The 21,115-nt window shown below is 38.1% G+C and overlaps 1 protein-coding gene across 4 annotated transcripts in view; it reads left to right on the forward strand.

Moving 5' to 3' along the window:
• The window catches only part of RNF2 (ring finger protein 2), a 71,303-nt gene extending 51,514 nt beyond the window's left edge, over positions 1 to 19,789 (forward strand). For 2 of the 4 annotated variants that reach the window (XM_059072994.2, XM_067029465.1), the window contains exons 5-7: positions 1,184 to 1,456; positions 2,303 to 2,474; positions 2,824 to 3,016. In XM_059072994.2, the coding sequence (XP_058928977.1) occupies positions 1,184 to 1,456; positions 2,303 to 2,474; positions 2,824 to 2,925 (547 nt within the window). In that variant the 3' untranslated portion in view covers positions 2,926 to 3,016. Of the gene's footprint in view, positions 1 to 1,183; positions 1,457 to 2,302; positions 2,475 to 2,823; positions 3,017 to 3,979; positions 4,835 to 19,502 lie in introns of those variants that run through there. The other 2 variants (XM_067029468.1, XM_067029476.1) reach the window with 2 other exon arrangements.
• The last annotated feature ends 1,326 nt before the right edge of the window (positions 19,790 to 21,115 follow it).

Raw genomic sequence — 21,115 nt, forward strand, 5'->3', positions numbered from 1 at the left:
CAATGGAAAAGAATCTGAAAAAGAATTTTATATTTGTATGTATGTATGTGTGTGTATAACTTACTTTACTGTACACCCAGAACTAACACAGAATTGCAAATCAACTATAGTTCAATTAAAAAAAAAAGTTCTTGAGCCTCTTTCCCAAGCAGTGGCTTATTATTTCCTTGTTCTGGCAATAAAAATGTAGTAATGACACTATTCTTAGAAGTGCATGTCGTTCTTTCATATTTCTTTTTCATCACATATATTCCCTCCTTTTTTCTTGTATATACAACTGGAGAGGCAATACATATGGTAGAAAGAATGTGTATCATGTTCTTCCTTTGGTTCTGGTGCTTACTAGCTTATAACCATGGGCCTTGGACCTCAGTTTCATTGGTTTTTCTCAGTTATAAAATGGTAATAACGTTAACTGCCTTGATAGTTGTTTTGATGGGTAAATAAGATGTATACACAAAGTACCTTGCCCAGTTACTGGTTTTTAGTATTTGAGCTTGTTAGAGAGCTGCTTCTGTATTTATGCTCCATATTTAGATACCATCTCATCTTCTGCGTTGGAATAATTTTGCATTGCATTAGCAGACTTTGGGTGAGGTCAGCAGCAGGCAGGTAGTGCTTACCATTCCTCTTAAATCCTGTTTCCTTAAGAAATTTTAATTAAAAAGGCATAAATATCTTCCCTCAGAACTGTAAATTTTTCATAACTGAATTATGCCTTTCTTTAGATTTAAAATCTCATAATAAAGGAAATTATCAAAATATAAATATTTGCCAATAATTCCTATAATCAATAAAGAAAATTTTTAAGGGAATATAAACATTTGTTTAATTTATTCAAATGTTTGCCTGTGTATGAGTGACATTCCCTAGACCTTTCAGGGACATGTGGGAAATAAATGACATTATTCAACTTGGAACAAATTCAGTTATCAAGATGTTTTTAGAATTTAGTTTTTGGGTTTTGTTTTTTCTTTTTTTGGCTACGCTGCGTGGCTTGCGGGATCACAGTTCCCTGACCAAGGATTGAATCCGGGCCATGGCAGTAAAAGCCCGGAATCCTAACCACTAGGCCACCAGGGAACTTAGAATTTAGTGAATTCAGTAAACATACTTCAAAATTGATGCATTGAAAAGGCCTAAATGAAGATTTCATGTTTTTTGTTTTGTTTTCCTTAACTAGATTACAGCGAGGCAAGAAGCAACAGATTGAAAATGGTAGTGGAGCAGAAGACAATGGAGACAGTTCTCACTGTAGTAATGCATCCACACATAGCAATCAGGAAGCAGGACCTAGTAACAAACGGACCAAAACATCTGATGATTCTGGGCTTGAGCTTGATAATAACAATGCAACAGTGGCAATTGATCCAGTAATGGATGGTGCTAGTGAAATTGAATTAGTATTCAGGCCTCATCCCACACTTATGGAAAAAGATGACAGTGCACAGACAAGGTAAGCGTGTGGGTTAGTTTCAGATTATCTGAATTTAGGATGTTAGAATGTTAAGGAGTTAAAAGGCAATTTTAGATAAGAATTAAGGGTGATGTTTGTCATCCCATAGATTGCCAGGGCTTGGTTGGATATTTTGGCTGCCTGCATTGTTGTTTTTGTCTGTCCTCATGTGCTTCCTACCCACAGTTGCATATCTGAAAGGAATGACCCTTCTAGGTAGAGGAGGAGAAAGGATCATTTAAATTTCTTAACAATAATGCTAGGGTGCCAGTAGGCTCTAAAATTCATGCTGGCCAGGATGAAAACTATATAACTCTAGAGATCCTGCCCTTGAGTGCATGTAAGCATCAAATATTTGTTGAGTGAGTGAGTAAATGGTATACGATGCTTTAAAAAACGATTAGCACTTCAGTGCTTAGTCTTAAAAACCTAAAATTTATTAATTTATTAATTCTTCGACAAGAAGCAATTTGCTCATATTAGTATTCTTCTTGCTGCTGTAGACTCAAAACTCTGATCATTGGGGTTGAGGGGTATGTTCTTTTTTTTCCTCTCAGTACAGTGTTATTTCTATTTGATTTTTGTCATTTTATGTCATATTTTATGGATGGTAAGGTAGGTAGAGCTTTCATGGCCTGGTAGATAGTGAGCTTGTACTTTTCCCATTTCTGTACCTTTTCGATAAGAAATTTTTAGATAATAGAGGAATAAATTTCTGATATTATTTTGTCAATAATTGAGACATTTTACATTTTATATACCTTTTTAGAAATGTATTAGTTTTATAATTTATGTATATTTTATCACTAATCAAGATTTTAAGGTTTTAATGATTTATTTTTCCAGATACATAAAGACTTCAGGTAATGCCACTGTTGATCACTTATCCAAGTATCTGGCTGTGAGGTTAGCTTTAGAAGAACTTCGAAGCAAAGGAGAATCAAACCAGATGAACCTTGATACAGCCAGTGAGAAGCAGTATACCATTTACATAGCAACAGCCAGTGGCCAGTTCACTGTAAGTATTTAAAATAATAGGCTGTTGAAATTGGGAGTACATTGATCATCTGAGAGTGGCAGGTTTTGGGGTGGGGCCTAATAAAATGGTACAGACCCTGGAAGAAGGAGAAATTGCAACAGGTAGTTAACTTGATGACATTCTTTGTTCTTTTATGAATAGTATAAGTGACAAGTTTATCTTAAGATTTTTTTTAAGATGGACTTGTTTTTAAATTGGGGTATAGTTGTTTTACAATGTTGTGCTAAGATGGACTTTATGTTTGTTCCATCTCACAATTTTGTGCTTTGAGCAGTTTTCATAATTCTTTCTTTTTTTTTTTTTGTTTTTGTTTTTGTTTTTATTTTAGGTGTTAAATGGCTCTTTTTCTTTGGAATTGGTCAGTGAGAAATACTGGAAGGTGAACAAACCCATGGAACTTTATTATGCACCCACAAAGGAGCACAAATGAGCTTTTACTAAAACCAATTCTGAGAATGAACTTTTTTATAGCCTATTTCTTTAATATTAAAGATGTACCGTCATTACTTTTATGGACAGAACATTGGATATGTTGTTCAGTTTTCTTTCTGAGCCAGACTCGTTTACACTATTAGAATCTTTTCCCCTTAATTTAAGATATCCTCTTTTGGAAGGGACTGCAGTTATTCAGTACTTTTTCTTTCCTTTTAAAATTATATCTAGGTTGTATGTTTTCACAAAGTGTGGTTCCATTTGGAGCATCTTGGAGCTTTTGACCCAGGAATTTTTCATAGTTCTGTATTCTTAAGTGAAGATTCAGTTGGCCGTCCTTTCCCCTCCCCTCAAAAGTTTTTTAGGCCTACAGAATGTTAAATAATATGTATTTTGACTTTTTTTCCTGGAGTCTTGTATATTTATAGTTTTCTATATAAGCTGTAGTATCTTCATGAAGACCAAGGCTCAAATTTACTGTGTGTAAAAAACAATTCTCATAGGATTATTTTCATGGTGTTTTCTTCCATAGTATCTCATTTTAAAAAAAAGTTCTTTATGAACTTAGTGTCCATTGTCATGCAATGTTATTTTCTTCCATTTTTTTTCTCTCTAATTTTGGAATTTCTGATCCTGGGAAAGAGAACCAAACAAGATCTCAGGTTCTGTGAGAACTTGGTTCATTCACAGATTTCATTGAAGAAAGAAAAATTAAATTGGTCTTATGTAGTCTTCAAGTGTATATTTAAAGAAGTCTTTTTTTGCATTAGTTCACTGTCACCTCAGTTCCTTTATTATGTGTTATGTTTTTTCCTATTAAAATACCAGAGACATGGAGATATTTTGCACTTTAGCCTTGATGAAAAGTACAAGATATGTTCAAAGCTTCCCTAATTCTTTTCTTATTGGTAGCCACATAAGTTTCAAAAATCACATGGTACATAGAAGTAACAATGGGGAAAAATTTGCTTCTGTTTGAAAAGTGTGTTTAGCATTTTGGGTTGCCATATCAGTTTATAAATTTGGTGCTCTGCTAATTATACTCTTTCTAGAGAAGCAAGTTAATGGAGCTTGAGCCCTGCCTTGATGTGTAGTGAAAGATAATTCTGTAGAAGAATGTCAGCCAGCATGGTAAAGTTGTTCTACTCTTCTTAATTTAGTTTTATATTGAAGGACAGTGTTTGGTGTTTAGAGCCAAAAGGCTTTATGATTACAGGTCAGAAATAAGATTGACTTGCATTTTATTTTTCGTCCCGGTCCTGATTCCAGGTATGTTTCCAAGTTTATATTATCACAGTATTTACAAAAACATGTTTGCATTGAGAATTAACCATAAATGTTTTTGCCAGGGGAGAGTCATCTTCCAATACCATTGCAACTAAAGCCTGTCTAGTCATTGTAAATATTTACCTGTCATTTTTGACAGATTGGGGCCAGCTTGATGTTTTAAATCTTCACCCCAATATGAAAATTAAAAGGCTTATTCAATTTTTTACCATTTTATCGAAAATACTTAAAATCTGTTTTTACCTTGGGAATCTGTGCCATGAAATTTGAAAACCACCAAAAATCAAGGGAAATTTTGTATTCAGTTCCTTTTCTGGTATAATGTTAAATTGTATAGATTATTAATGCATGTCCACTGAATATAACCCTGGTTTTGTGATATAACTGCTTAGATTTTATTGGTGACATTAGGTTAGTGGTTGCATTAAATAACTAAATTCCCATTGTGATTATTAATTGAAATTTGTCTTTAAGCAAAAAGTTATTTGTGAATATAAGCTTTGTGCTTAGAGAATGTATGTGTTTTTATCTGTCAGTATGGGAGGATGTAAATTCTTTGCATCATTAGTGAATTTATTGGATGTGTAATCCTTTGAAAAATATAATTATAGGTATTTGATAAGAGCATTGCGTGTGTAGTGTCGTGTGTGTGTATGTATGTGTATGTGTGTGTGTTTTGGAGGGTGGGTACTATTCACTATTAACTACCAGTCATTTCATAAAGTATTTATTATCTAAGTAACTTCTATAACCACCGTCTCACCTGAGGAACAAAAGGCTCACTAAATAGGACCTTTGGATAATACATTATTTAAAAATTTATTATGGTAAAATATATATATATAACCTAATTTATCATTTAACCATACAGTTAATTCAGTGACATTAAGATACATTCACAATGTTGTATAACCATCACCACTATCTATTTCCAGAACTATTATCCCAGTCAGAAACTCTGTACCTGTTAAATGATACTTGCACATTACCACTCCTACCCCCAGCTCCTGGTAAACTCTGTTCTACTTTCTCTCTTTGACTTTGACTATTCTAGGCAGCTTATGTGGAATCATGCAGTATTTGTCCTTTGTGTTTTATTTCTCATAGCATAATGGTTTTAAGATTCATCCATGTTGTAGCATGTATCAGAATTTTATTCCTTTTTATGGCTGAATAATATTCCACTGTATGAATATACCACGTTTTGTTTATCCATTCATCTGTTGATGGGCCCTTAGATTGCTGGACACTTTTTGCTGTTGTGAATAATGCTGCTATGACCATTTTTGTACAAGTATCTGTGTGAGTCCCTGCTTTAAATTATTTTGGGTATATACCTGGGAGTGAAGTTGTTGAATCACATGGTAATTCTATATTTAATTTTTTGAGGAACTGCAAACTTTTCCACAGTGGCTGCACCATTTTGCAATTCCTCCAGCAATGTAGAAGGATTCCACTTTCTCCACATTCTAACTAACACTTGTTATTTTTGTTATTGTTTTTAATAGCTGTTGTGATGGATGTAAAGTGTTATTTCATTGTGGTTTTGGTTGCATTTCCCTAATGGCTTGTGATGCTAAGCATCTTTTCATGTGCTTATTAGCCATTTGTATATATCTTCTGTGGAGAAATGTCTATTTAAGTCTTTTGCCCATTTTTAATTGGGTTGTTTTTCTGTGTGTGTTGTAGGAGTTCTTGATATATTCTGGATATTAATCTGTCATCAGATATATGATTTACAAATATTTTCTCCTGTTCTGTGGGTTGCACTTTCACTCTTTCAGTAGTGTCCTTTGATGTACCAAAGTTTTTAATTTTGATGAAGTCCAGTTTTTCTTTCTGTTGCCTGTTCTTTTGGTGTCATATCCAAGAAGGCATTGCCAAATCCAGTATCACGAAGATTTTCCTCCAGGAGTTTAGATCTTTTATCCATTTTGAGTTTTATATATGGCAAAAGGTAAGGATTCACCTTTGTTTGCATTTGGATATCCAGTTTCCCCAGCAACATGTGTTGAAAAGACTGTCCTTTCTCCATTGAATGGTCCTGGCAGCCTTAATTAATTAATTTTCAATTGATGAAAATTAATTGACCTTATATATAATGGTTTATTTCTGAGGTCATATTCCATTGGTCTGTATGACTGTTCTTTTGCCAGTACCAGTCAGTTTTGACTATTGTAGCTTTGTAATTAGTTTTATGTTATATGTTATTTTAAATCTTAATGCTGGGGAAGACAATATTTCACTGCTACATTTAAGAAAATTGAGCCTTAGTATTCTGACTTGGACAACTAAACAAGAAATAATTAAAATTCCAGATGAGAAGAGGTGTCTCTTTTGAATTCCCATCACATTTCTAGTTAGAAATATGTGGTTTTTCTAAGTGTTAGAAATATGATTATTAGAAAGGAATAGTAATTAGTGTTCCATTGTTGTAATTATAAAAATGGCTTCTTTGAGAACTTAATGGAGTAAGGACCTCTGAAAATCTGATGTTCCATAAAAGCAATGAGAACACTAAAAGTTGTCAAAATCAACTTTGTCAGAACTCTAAAAATTAACTAAAGGCTGCCAATAGTCTAAAAAGCACTTATTCAACAGAAACTGTAATAATATATTTTGTAATGTGTGTGTGTGTGTGTGTGTGTGTGTGTGTGTGTGTATGTATGTATGTGTTATACTGCTTAAGAACCCTGCTTTAGAGTCTGGATTTAAATTCCAAAATTCCAATGCAATCTGCCTGGATTTAAATTCTATGCATCACTAGCCTTGGGCAGGTGATGCCAAGGTCATCATTTGACCTTAGGCAGTTCTTTTTTCATTTCTCCAGCACCCACCCGCAATGAGCACGTTGGTTTGTAACATTTTATATTGCCCTGTCTATCTTTCCCTAGTTCCAGGGTAGCCTTGAAAACAAGTAGCCTTGCAACTATGGTAGCTGTTAAAACCAGCAGCCTAGTTGCCACCGGAGGGGACTTGAAACTAACCAAAAAGCCCACCCCAGAGAACTGTCGCTATTTGACCTGTCTGGTACCTCACTGAAAAGCTCTATTCTCAGAGCTTGTCTTTATTTAACCTGACTCCACTCACTGTGTCCAAACAGCTCTGTCTTCAGCCTGTTTGTGAAAAGCAGCTGCAGTTGTTTACCATAGAAGCTGCCTGAGGCAGTGATAACAATTGGGGCTAAAAAGACACTGACCAAAAAACAAAAGGAAAAGCTGAGGAATGACCTATCTTTAGAGGACTTTGAAAAACTCCAGCATATTCCTGGGAATCTAGAAGGCCACATGCGCAAGGCTGTATGCATGCCCAAGAGAAAAATGAAGGCACCATTCTCACCTGTGACAGAACTTGTGGCTCTGCAAGTAGGAAGTGAAGGCTAGGACAGAGTTGTAAACCGCGTGTTGGAGTGTTGAAGGCCTATCCCAACACATTCACAGAGCACTTCTTCAATGCTAGGAGAGTTATTGTTTGAAGGCATTTAAGGAGATTTCTGTCCAATCATTAGCTGACTTCTAAGCTAACAAACCAGAATATAGTGGTCACACTCAGCAAAGAATGCAGACTTTACAGAATTAGTCCAAGAAATTCACTAACAAACAGAAAACACAAAAAACCCTGGGGAGGGAAGGGATTCTGTTGTTCATAGTTGCCATTATATTAAACATTATATTAAACATCTAGTCTCAACAATAATTTACAAGACATGCAAAAAAACAAAGTGTCTGCGAGGAAGCCCAGATGTTTGACTTATTAAGCAAAAACTTTGTTAGCTTTTAAAAGCATGTTCAAAGAACTAAAAGAAACTATATCTTAAAAGCTAAATTTTAGGATAATCTTTCACTAAATAGAGGATGCCAGTAAAGAGAAATTATGATAAAAGAACCAAATAGAATTCCTGTATTGGAAAAATATAACAAGTGAAATGAATTCAGTAGAGAGCCTCAAAAGAAGACTTGAAATCGTAGAAATATTCAACAAACTTGAACAGAGGTGTCAAGAGGTATCAATTGAGAGTGTCCTCTCAGAAAAAAAGGAAAGGAGTAGAAAGTAACACAACATTGTAAATCAACTATACCCCAATATAAAATAAAAATTAAATTAAAAAAAAAAGGAATGAAGGGGAAAAAAGCTGCAGAGATCTGTGGGACACTGTCCAGTATATTAGCGTAATGGGGGTCCTAGAAGGAGAGGAGAGAAAGGGGCACAAAGTGTATTTGAAGAAATAATTGTCCAAAACTTCAGAATTCTATGAAAAAAGAATCCGCACACCTCAGAAGCTTAACTAATGCTAAATAAGACAGACTTTCAGAAGCAGCAAGAGAAAAGTGATCGCATACAACGTATCTTTAGTAAGATTTACAGCTCACTTCTCATGGGAAATCATGGAGGCCAGGAGAGTAGTGAAGGACATAAAAAAAGCATCGAAAGAAAAAGACAGTCCACCTAGAATTCTGTATGCCACAAAATTATTCCTCAAAAATGAAAGAAATTAAGATGTTCACACATAAAAACAGAACAAATTTGTCACTAGCAGACCTGCCTGCCTTACAAGAAATACTAAAGAATCCTTTAGGCAGAAATGAAAGGTCATTAGATAGTAAGTTGAATCCACACAAATAAGTAGCACTGGTAAAGTTAACTACATAATTAAACATAAAGGACAGTATATTTGTATTAACTTGGGCTGCTCTAACAAAATACCATAGACTGGATGGCTTAAACAGCATACATTTGTTTCTCATAGCTCTGGAGGCTGGGAACTCCAAGATTGAGGTATGGGTAGTTTCAGTTCCTGGTGAGGGCCCTCTTCCTGGCTTGTAGACAGCTGCTTTATCACTGTTTCCCCACATGGTAGAGAGAGCTCTCGTTTCTTTCTCTTCTTATAAGGACACTAGTCCCATAATGGGGGCCCCACTCTCATGACCTCATCTGAACTTAAATACCTCCCGTAGGCCCAACCTCCAGCTACCATTACATAATGGGTTTGGGGAAGAGACATTCAGTCTGCAATAGTACTTTTTATTTGTAAGTCTTCTGATTTAAAAGAAAATCACGGGCTTCCCTGGTGGCGCAGTGGTTGAGAGTCCGCCTGCCGATGCAGGGGACACGGGTTCGTGCCCCAGTCTGGGAAGATCTCACATACCGCAGAGCGGCTGGCCCCGTGAGCCATGGCCGCTGAGCCTGCGCGTCCAGAGCCTGTGCTCCGCAACGGGAGAGGCCACAACAGTGAGAGGCCCGCGTACCACAAAAAATAAATAAATAAATAAAATAAAAGAAAATCACATACAGTAATAAATATGAGACTGTTGAATGGGTTATAATGTGTATAGATGTAATTTGTATGGCAATAGCATAAAACATCAAGGAGGGAAGAGCTATATTGGAGCAAAGGTTTTATAGACTATGGAAATTAAATTGGTGTTAATCTGCAGTCAGATTATTTTAAATTAAGATGTTATCATCCCTAGCACAACCACTAAAACAATAACTCCAAAGTAAAAGGAATTAAAATGGTATATAAGAAATTAACATTTAACACAAAAGAAGGCTGTAATAAAGGAATAGAGAAATAAGACATAACAGAGAAAACGATAAGCAAACTGGCAGATACAAATCCTGTTACCATGAATTACATTGGATGTGAATGGACGAAACAGTCCAGTAAAAGGCAGTTGGCAGAATGGATTAAAAACATGCAACTATATGCTGTCCACAAGAGACATGTTTAGTTTCAAAGAAACAGATTGGTTGAAAGTAAAAGGGTGGAAAACATCAACAGTAACCAAAAGAACCTAAAGAACTATACTAATTTTAGACAAAAGAGACCTTGGGCTTTTCTGGTAGCACAGTGGTTAAGAATCTGCCTGCCAATGCATGGGACATGGGTTCGAGCCCTGGTCTGGGAAGATCCTACATGCCGCGGAGCAGCAAAGCCTGTGCACCATAGCTACTGAGCCTGTGCTCTAGAGCCCGCAAGACACAACTCCTGTGCCACGACTACTGAAGCCCGCGCACCTAGAGCCCATGCTCTGCAGCAAGAGAAGCCACCCAATGAGAAGCCCGCGCACCGCAACACAGAGCAGCCCTCGCTCCCCGCAACTAGAGAAAGCTCAGCAACGAAGACCCAACACAGCCAAAAATAAAGAAATAAATTTATTTTTAAAAAGAGACCTGGGCTTCCCTGGTGGCGCAATGGTTGAGAGTCCGCCTGCCGATGCAGGGGAGACGGATTTGTGCCCCGGTCCAGGAGGATCCCACATGCCGCGGAGCGGCTGGGCCCGTGAGCCATGGCTGCTGAGCCTGCGCGTCTGGAGCCTGTGCTCGGCAACGGGAGAGGCCACAACAGTGAGAGGACCGTGTACCGCAAAAAAACCCCCAAAAAAACAACAAAAAAAAGAGCCAGTCTTCAGGAAAATGTAACAGTTGTAAATATGTGTCCACCAAACAACAGGACCCTAAAATACATTCCCAGATGAGGGAGAAACCAGCATCATTGAAGGGAGAAATAGACAATTCAACAATAATAGTTGAAGTCAACACCCTGGTTTCATAGTGGACAGTTTAACTTGGTAGAAGATCAACAAGGAAATAGACTTGAACAGTACAGTAAACCAACTAGACCTAACATAGCAAGAGAAAACTTTACCCAACAATAGTAGAATACATATTCTCAAGTGGACATAGAATGTTCTCCAGTGTTGGTGATAAGCTAGATCATAAAACAAGCCTCAGTAAATTAAAAGAACAAATTATTCAGTTTATGGAGTTTGGCTACAATGAAATGAAATTAGAATTCAATAGCAGAAGGAAATTTCGTTAATTCATAAATTTGTGGAAATTAACCAATACTTAAAAAGGTTCGGAGGAAATATCAAAAAGCAAATTGGAAAATATTTTGAAGTGAATGAAAATGAAGACACAACATAGTAGAACTTATAGGATGCTGTGTTTAGAGGGAAAATTACAGGTGTAGATATTAACAAAGGAAATCTCAAACTGATAACCTAACCTTCCATCTTAAGACTGTAAAGAGCAAACTAACCGCAAAACAAGCATATTGGGGTGTGGGGAAACATTGAAGCAGAAATAACTGAAATAGGTCATAGGAAGACAAAAAAGTAAAAGATGGTTCTTTGAAAACATCAACAAAATTGACAAACCTGTTGAGAAGACTCAGATTACTAAAATCAGCAATGAAGGATATCAGCTACTGACCTTATAGAAAGAAAAATGATTATAAGGGAATAGTATGAACAGTTGTATGCCAACAAATTAGGTAACCTAGATCAAATGGACAAATTCCTATAAAGGCACAAACTCTGAAACTGGCTCAAGAACAAATTGAAAATCTGAATAGATTTATAATAGTTTGAATTAGTTACAAAAACAAACAAACAAAAAAATAACATCCCACAGAGAAAAATGCCCAGACCCAAATGACTACACTGGTGAATTCTACCAAATGTTTACAGAACTAAAACCAGTCCTTTGTAAATTCTCGCAAAAAATAGATTATACTTTCTAACTCATTCTGTGAGGCTAGTATTTACTCTGGTACCAAAACCAAAGGCATCACAAGAAAAGAAAACTACAGATCAGTGTTTCTTATGAATACAGACATGAATCTCAAACAACAACAACAAAAAGCCCTACTAGCATGCCAAATCCAACAACATATAAAATGATTAATATAGGACATCTGATTCTAGGAAGATGGAGTAGTATTTTCCCAGAATAGGCAGATAGAAAATAGATTAGTCATTGCTAAGGGCTGGAGAAGGATTGAAGATTATGGCTATGGGGTTTCTTCTTGGGGGAATGAAAATGAGTAATTCTAAAGTTGGTGATGCTTGTACAACTCTGAATATTTAAACCTCCCCGAAACAGTTCCTTAAATAATACTTTAAAAGGGTGCATCTTATGGTAAGTGTCTTATATCTCAGTAAGATTGTTATTTTTTTAAATGACTCCCTTTATAGAAGACAAATGGGTCTTCAGTTACAGATACAACTTTCTGTGCCATTCAGCATACTCTTAGTCTAACCCTACTAGCCTTTTGGGCCCAGTTAAATTAGAGATGTATCTTACATGGTGTCTAAGGTTGCTTCCAGCTTAAACATTTAATGATGCATTCTGATGCTTACAAACAGCATGTTTTCTTATCACAGATGATTTATTTGGTATAAAACTGTGACCTTTTTGAATATGGCTATACATTTTATTACTGTTACAGAAATTCTCCTGTAGCTGCTATGCATGTGAAAGTTTACAGCTAGAAACCACAAGCTTCCTTTTGTAATTTTATTTAATTAGGAATTGATTTAATAAATAAATGAGTTGTGTAGCTAATCTGTGATTACTTTAGCAGAATGTAATTGAAGAGCTCTCTTCAGTGTTCATAAGTTATACCAAATTTCTTTCAAATGAGCTCCTCAAAATCTTAAGTGATATTCTTTTTTTTTTTTTTTGTGGTAGGCGGGCCTCTCACTGCCATGGTCTCTCCCGTTGCGGAGCACAGGCTCCGGACGCGCAGGCTCAGCAGCCATGGCTCACGGGCCCAGCCACATCCGCGGCATGTGGGATCCTCCCGGACCGGGGCACGAACCTGTGTCCCCTGCATCGGCAGGCGGATTCTCAACCACTGCGCCACCAGGGAAGCCCAAGTGATATTCTTTCATTGTGTATAGTCCTTAATAACAGTCTCCACTTCAGGTGGCTGTTGTAGTTTGCTAGGTCTGCCATAATGAACAGACAGATGGCTTAAACAACAGAAATTTATTTTCTCACAGTTCTGGAGGTTCGAATTCCAAGATCAAGGTGTTGGCAGAATTGTTTCTTCTGAGACCTTTCTCCTTGGTTTGTAGATGACATCTTCTCCTTTTGTCATCACGTGGTATTTCCTCTGTGCATGTGTGTCCTAATTTCTTATAAGTACACCAGTCATACCAGATTAGGGCCCATCCCCAATGACCTCATTGAATCTAAATTATACCCCTTAAAAGACGCTATCTCCAAATATAGTCATTCTGACGTACTCAGGGTGTTAGGACTTAAGTATGAATTGGGGAGGGTGGGGGGGCACAGTTCAGCCCATAACAGTGGCTAATGCTTGTTATTGACCTAGATACAATTTAGCAGGCAATTCCTAAGGTAAAGATGAAAGCATACTACTAAATTATGCTAAATTAATCTTTTAGCAAAACATAAGATGGCCGGAGTCTTAGACTAAATTTTATTCATTTGGTGACCAGTAATAAAAATATTTTGGAAGTACTGCCAATTGGCAAGTAAAAGTTATTTTCTAAAAGTGTACTTTTTCTGTTTAGTTAATGGATTAAATTTTAAACTGCTTAGTTTAAACCAAACTCCATTAAGATGATACCAAAGGAATACATTTTTAAAAAAATGAATAAACTCAACAGTCAGAGATAAGGATTTTGGAGACAGATGTTAGCTGTCAGCACATTGGGAAGATGAATGTTTTCACATGGATGGTGAATGGTCAGTGGTAACTGATAGAGCAGCATGAAGAAAGATCAGGAATGTCCACCAAAACCTTAAGAATTGGAGTCTTTGGACTGCTGGAAAAGATAAGGGTACAAAATGAGCATGAAAATGGGATTGGTTAAATGTGTGTATAAGGAGTATTTGGATCCACAGAAACCATCCTCACCACTAGAAGACTGCCTTTCCATTGTCCCATCAGGAGAAGGGTGATTGGTTCTCTATAAAATATGAGCCAGAGCTGTGTGAGACTTGGGACACCAAGCATAGCAGAGGGGGCCCCATCCTGAATGGTGAGATGACCCTGTTCCCTTCCCATACAAAGTCCCCAGAATGTTGGCATTCTGATAACCACTAGGTAGAAGACTAGAGGATTCCTCTTGGAGAAACCCACAACGACATTTGAGGGTAACCCAGACAAAAAAGTTGCACTTTCTCAGTCACCTTGAAGTATGGTGCACCAGTAAATAGACTTGAATAGACCTTTGCACACTGAAATGTAAGAAGCTAGCTCAAGTCACCAGGCATTTGAGGAAAGCCTCTGACATGAAAGACAGGCTGAAACTATAACAGATCAAAACTGATGAAAGATGAAAAGATGAAAACATGAAAAAGATAATGCAGGAAGCAGAAAAAAACCCAACTTAAAAAATCTCAGAAACTCGGGGCTTCCCTGGTGGCACAGTGTTTAAGAATCCACCTGGGACCACCACCACCAGGGACACGGGTTCGAGCCCTGGTCCAGGAAGATCCCACATGCCGCAGAGCAACTAAGCCCGTGTGCCACAACTACTGAACCTGTGCTCTAGAGCTCGTGAGCCACAACTACTGAGCCTGTGTGCCACAACTCCTGAAGATCGCATACCTAGAGTCCGTGCTCCATAACAAGAGAAGCCACCGCAATGAGAAGCCTGCACACCACAACGAAGGGTAGCCCCCACTCACTGCAACTAGAGAAAGCCTTCGTGCAGCAACAATGACCCAACGCAGCCAAAAATAAATAAATAAATTTATTTAAAAAAAAATCTCAAAGTCTTACATTCACAAATTAAAAGGAATATCTTTGAAAGGAAATATGCGAGAATAAAAGAACTTGGAAATTATAAAATACAATAGGAAAAATGTTTAAGGCCAACATAAGTATTGGAATGCAAGTCAGATGCATCTCACAGAAAGTGGAAAATAGAGAAAAAAGTTTTAAAAACTCTATCTAGAAGGCCCAAAATTTAACTGTAAAAAGTTTTAGGAAGAGAGGAAAGGTTAAATGGAGAGGAAATTATTGAAGAAAAAACGTAATAAAATGATTCAGAAGTGAAGGACCTGGGTTTCCAGATTGAAAGGACCCCAAGAGTGCCTAGCACAAAGAATAGAAAGAAGCTGCATACCAAGGACAGGAGCATGTAATAAAAGGATTCTGAAAGATCCAGAAAGGAGAAAACACATGCACATGTTCAAAGAGGTTAAAAAAAAAATAGTACCAGTCATCTCAAAAGTAGTATAAGAAAATTATATCCTCATCTTCTACAGTATTTAGTATATAGGAATTTAATAGGTGGTGCCTAAAATTGAATTGAAAATTCAAAATTGAAAATAAGAGGACTGTTGGTATATTATGTAGAAATAAGGAGTGGATCTTTGGCCCACTCCTTCCACCTCTAAGAATTTATTTAACTTGTGAAATAATGTATATGTACTACTTTGGTAAAAACTAAAAAAAAAAAACCAAAAAAACATTTGCCTTCTGGTCTCATTTCTGTACCTGAATCTGATATAACAGTGGCCAAGTGTCTTAGTTCCTCTACCCCGTTAGCAGTGTCTTCTGTAAGATGAAGGGGTTGATGTTGCCTATGGTCCTTTCCATCTCTAAAACATGAACTTTTATCTTTGAAAGTATGGAATAAAATCTTTACAGGGTTGAGCACACACTTAATAGATTCTTATCAAATGTATTGAGATTTTCAAGTTGTGACAGATTACTGAGGGAGCTCTGGAATTGAATGCAAGTTTACCTGTTATCTTCAAAATGTTGTTTGCAATGATTTTGCTATCAGTTGAGTCCAAAGTATAATGAATGGTTGACGGTTTCAGATATGGAAGATGCTCAGTAGGCCAGTGGTTAACCATAGTTTTGTAATAATTCTGTTCCAGAAGTTTCTGTGGAACTGCCTTTAGTCAAAAGTTGACAATTAAACTTTACGTATGTCTATATTTCCTTTAATAAAGGTAGATCACCAAGTGGCTAAAAGCATGAGTACTGAAGTCAGCCTGGGATTGGATCCTGGCTCTTTCATTTGCCAGTTTTAGAGTGGAATTGGATAAGTCTCATTTAGCTTTGCTGTAAGCTTATATGATATAATCTGTGTAAAGACAACGATGTGTAGTGCTAAATCTCACATAAATATAAGCTATTAAAATTAACATGCCACTTCCTAGGAAATGTTTTTACTTGGCCAGTTTTATTCTCAGGTCTCTATCTGGGGTCCCCAACCCCCGGGCCATGGACCAGTTAGAAACCAGGCCGCACAGCAGGAGATGAGCGGCAGGCAAAGCTTCATCTGTATTTACAGCCCTTCCCCATGGCTTGCATCACTGCCTGAGCTCCGCCTCCTGTCAGATCAGAGGTGGCATTCCATTCTCATAGGAGCATGAACCCTACTGTGAACAGCTCATGCAAGGAATCTGGATTGCTCACTCCTTATGAGAATATAATGCCTGATGATCGGAGGTGGAGCTGAGGCGGTGATGCTAGCGCTGGGGAGCGGCAGCAGATACAGATCATCATCAGCAGAGAGGTTTGACTGTGCAGAGACTGTAATAAATCAGTTGCTTGCAGACTCATATCAAAACCCTATCAGTGAGTGGCAAGTGAAAACAAGCTCAGGGCTCCCACTGAGTCTGCATTATGGTGAGTTATATAATTATTTCATTATATATTACAATGTAATAATAATAGAAATAAAGTGCACAATAAATGTAATGTGCTTGAATCATCCCGAAACCATCCCCCCCTCCCCCCGACCCCAGTCTGTGGAAAAATTGTCTTCCACGAAGCTAGTCCCTCGTGCCAAAAAGGTGGGGGACAGCTGGTCTATATGATCTAAAATTCTCTCTTCATAGGGACTTCCCTGGTGGTCCAGTGGTTGAGAATCCACCTGCCAACACAGGGGACGTGGGTTTGATCCCTGGTCGGGGAACTAAGATCCCACATGCCACGGGGCACACTAAGCCTGCTCGCCTTAACTAGAGAGGCTGTGTGCTGCAAACTACAGAACCCACATGCTCTGGAACCCACACAACTACAGAGCCCATGTGCTCTGGAGCCCACATGCCACAACTAGAGAGCCCATGCGCGGCAACTAGAGAGAAGCCCGTGTGCCACAACAAAGAGCCTGTATGCTCTGGAGCCCGCACACCACAACTAGAGAGAAGCCCGCACACCACGATGAAAAATCCTGCATGCTGCAACAAAGATCCCACATACTGCAACTAAGACCCGATGCAGGCCAAAAATAAAATAAATAAATATTTTAAAAAGGGCTGGGATGGAGGCAAGCCCCCTAGACCTCTTTAAAAAAAAAAAAGTGATTCATTGGGGGCCATTATATAGTAATCTACCCCAGCACATTAAAAAAATAATAAAAAAATAAAATTCTCTCTTCACAGTCAACTTCAATTGCATAAAATAGGTTGAAGAAGTTTACAGTTTTGGGATAACTCACATTTACAATTTACTCACATTCTAAAGTTAATAGTCTTATCATCTCCCCCCCCTCGCCCCGAGCCAGAAAAGGATCCTTGGGCTAGAAGAGGAGTTTCTTTGCAGAGTGGGGAAAGAGAGGCAACAGAGAAAAGGAACATGGCTGAGATTGTAAAGCGGCATGGACAAGTGTAGACAGTCTTTCTTTCTAGATGTTCAGCGTTTGTAAATTCTTCCTGGGCCTTGTGATTTCCCTTTCCAAAAGAGTGTGGGAGTCAATCTCTGTATGGAGATGAACATTGTGAGATGCCCACTTTTCCAGCCTCCTTTGTAACTTTAAGGCTGGGATTGTTGGAAAAGACGGTTTGATCCTGCAAATTGGCTGAATTTGCCATCTTGCTGGGTCTCTTCAGTGAGAGTAGAAACACTGGGCAGGGAAGATTGGCATTCTCAGAATTGGAATAAGAGTTTCGGAAAGATTTGGATTAATGAGCATCTTAAATCCTTAACTCCACTGAGCCTAACTTAAAATGGAAGAGACTCCTTAGATGTTTGCTGCCTTGGTGTATGACTGACTGCTTAATAACCTCACTTCAAGTGGTTAGTTACCTGGGAAAAAGCAGTGTATATGTTCTGTTATCCTTAAAATCCCCCATTGTCTCCAGGACATACAAAAACAAAGTGTGACCTGAAAGAATTTTTTTTTAAATCATATATACTGATATGCGGAGAATACCAGGGAAATGGATTGAGTAAGTTGGCTCCTGAAGGGAGGAATATAATTTTAAATTGGGTTAAATTATCAATATGGGTATATTTATACCCAAGGTTAAGGCTCAGTTTGTCAGCTTGAACAGCTGGGGGATAGTTCTGTTTACTTGTTATTTTGACTCAGCAATGGCTTATCTAAATTGAAAGTAGGATGCTAGAAGTTCCTTGATATAATGTAGAGAAGGGAAATCAAAGACTTAGAAGAATGTTGGGGAGGATTTATAATATGATCTGCTCAACCAAATCTCACTATATCCCTCCTGAGGGCCTGATTCACTCTTGTTTACCAAGGCATTGAGAAATACACTGCTGAGCAGAGAACTACACCCTTGAGAAGCTTTATAGTATGTCTGTAGGCCATGAATTCCAATGGGAGATGCATACATTGAAATGGACTCCTTGATGCAGTGGCCATTGCCAAAACTTCAGTGTGTCAGAAACCAAGTAGTTCCCTTAATGCTAGACTAGAAAGGTGGTGCAGTTACTATAATAGGCAGTAGGACTAACAGGGTGGTCAGTATAGTCTTGTTTTTTTTTGGGTTTGGCTAATTGATTGTGTGATCCAAAGGACAAAAGTGGTTCTATTTGATATAAATAACTGAAAACTATAGATCTGACTTGAGCCAATATTGTAGTCACCATCCCTTACCCAATTCCCAGGCCCAATTTAATGCCTATCCAGAGCCTTAACATCGCAAGTATAATATGTATGTTCCTCTTAATCTTCTCCAAAGTAACCTGTGGCCGTTTACCAGAGCAATTATGCAACAAGGAAGTAAATTCCTAGACATTTTGGGATTACTGAACTGGTCTTGAGTTAGTTCTAATTTGTGGAAACCAGAACATCATGCATTTATTCAGAGTGGAGGCTTAATGAAAGTCAGGTGATAAAATGGAGTTTTAACCCGTATCTGCTACAGTGGCCACTAAACCCATCTCTTGGTTACTTCCCATTCATTTCATGAGTGTATGGTTAGAGTATTAACAATAGCAACTAGCAGAGTCAACACACTGGTTTCCTGATGGTGGAGTAGGAACTGGTTTCTTGTATTTACCAAATCTTAATGAAGGGATACAACTGATATTACTTCACAATGTGATCAACATTTACAGTGTCCTAAATTGCTACTACTGTTATAGTAACAAGGTGCTAATGTAGAATTAGATGGAATTTAAAAAATATTTCCTCTTTAGGTTGATACAGTACCTTAACAGAGTTCCAAACTACTTTCTACCAAACTTTCTTTGGAAAATCTGCCTGTATATGTGATATTAATACATATAGATATGTAAGTGATTCAATATTTTTACAGATTATACTCCATTTAAAGTTATTCCAAATGGGGCTTCCCTGGTGGCGCAGAGGTTAAGAATCTGCCTGCCAGTGCAGGGGGCAAGGGTTCGATCCCTGGTCCGGGAAGATCCCACATCCCATGGAGCAACTAAGCCCGTGCGCGACAGCTACTGAGCCCATGCACCTAGAGCCCGTGCTCTGCAACAAGCCACCGCGATGAGAAGCCTGCGCACCACAACAAAGAGTAGCCTCTGCTCGCCACAACTAGAGAAAGCCTGTGCGCAGCAACAAAGACCCAACGCAGCCAAAAATAAATAAATAAAATGAAAAAATAAAAATAAAAAAATAAAGTTATTCCAAATGCCTATATTTCCCTGTGCTGTACAATATATCCTTGTTGCTTATTTCTTTTTTTTCTTTTCCTTTAAAAAAATATTGGAGTATAATTGCTTTACAATGTTGTGTTTCTGCTGTACAATGAAGTGAATCAGCTGTATGTATACCTGTATCCCCTCCCTCTTAGACCTCCCTCCCACCCCCCACCCATCCCACCCATCTAGGTCGTCACAGAGCACCAAGCTGAGCTCCCTGTGCTATATATAGTAGGTTCCTACTAGCTATTTATTTTACACATGGTAGTGTATTTATGTCAAACCTAATCTCCTGGGCTTCCCTGGTGGTGCAGTGGTTAAGAATCTGCCTGCCAATGCAGGGGACATGGGTTCGAGCCCTGGTTTGGGAAGATCCCATGTGCTGTGGAGCAACTAAGCCAGTGAGCCACAACTACTGAGCCCGCACGCCGCAAGTACTGGAGCCCGTGCGCTGCAACTCCTGGAGCCTGTGCACCGCAACTGAAGGCCATGTGCCTAGAGCCTGTGCTCCACAACAAGAGAAGCCACCACAATGAGAAGCCTGCGCACTACAGCAAAGAGTAGCCCCCGCTCACCACAACTAGAGAAAGCCCATGCACAGCAACAGAGACCCAATGCAGCCAGAAGTAAAATAAATTAATTAAAAATAAAAACCCTAGTCTCCCAATTTGTCCCACCCTCCCCTTCCCCCCTCAGATGTCCACATGTCTGTTCTCTATGTCTAAGTCTCTATTCCTGCCCTGCAAATAGGTTCATCTGTACCATTTTTCTAGGTTCCATATATATGCGTTAATATATGATATTTGTTTATCTCTTTCTGGCTTACTTCACTCTGTATGACAGACTCTAGGTCCATCCACATCTCTACAAATGACCCAATTTTGTTCGTTTTAATGGTTGAGTAATAGTCCATGATGTATATGTACCACATCTTCTTTATCCATTCCTCTGTCATTGGACATTTAGGTTGTTTCCGTGTCCTGGCTATTGTAAGTAGTGCTGCAGTGAACATTGGGGTACATGTGTCCTTCTGAATTACGGTTTTCTCAGTGTATATGCCCAGTAGTGGGATTGCTGGGTCATATGGTAGTTCTGTTTTTAGTTTTTTAAGGAACCTCCATACTGTTCTCACAGTGGCTGTATCAATTTACATTCCCACCAATAGGGCAAAAAAGTTCCCTTTTCTCCAGCATTTATTGTTTGTAGATTTTTTGATGATGGCCATTCTGCCCAGTGTGAGGTGATACCTCATTGTAGTTTT

This window comes from Kogia breviceps, chromosome 1 (genome assembly GCF_026419965.1).
Source record: "Kogia breviceps isolate mKogBre1 chromosome 1, mKogBre1 haplotype 1, whole genome shotgun sequence".
In the NCBI taxonomy this organism is placed as follows: domain Eukaryota; kingdom Metazoa; phylum Chordata; class Mammalia; order Artiodactyla; family Physeteridae; genus Kogia; species Kogia breviceps.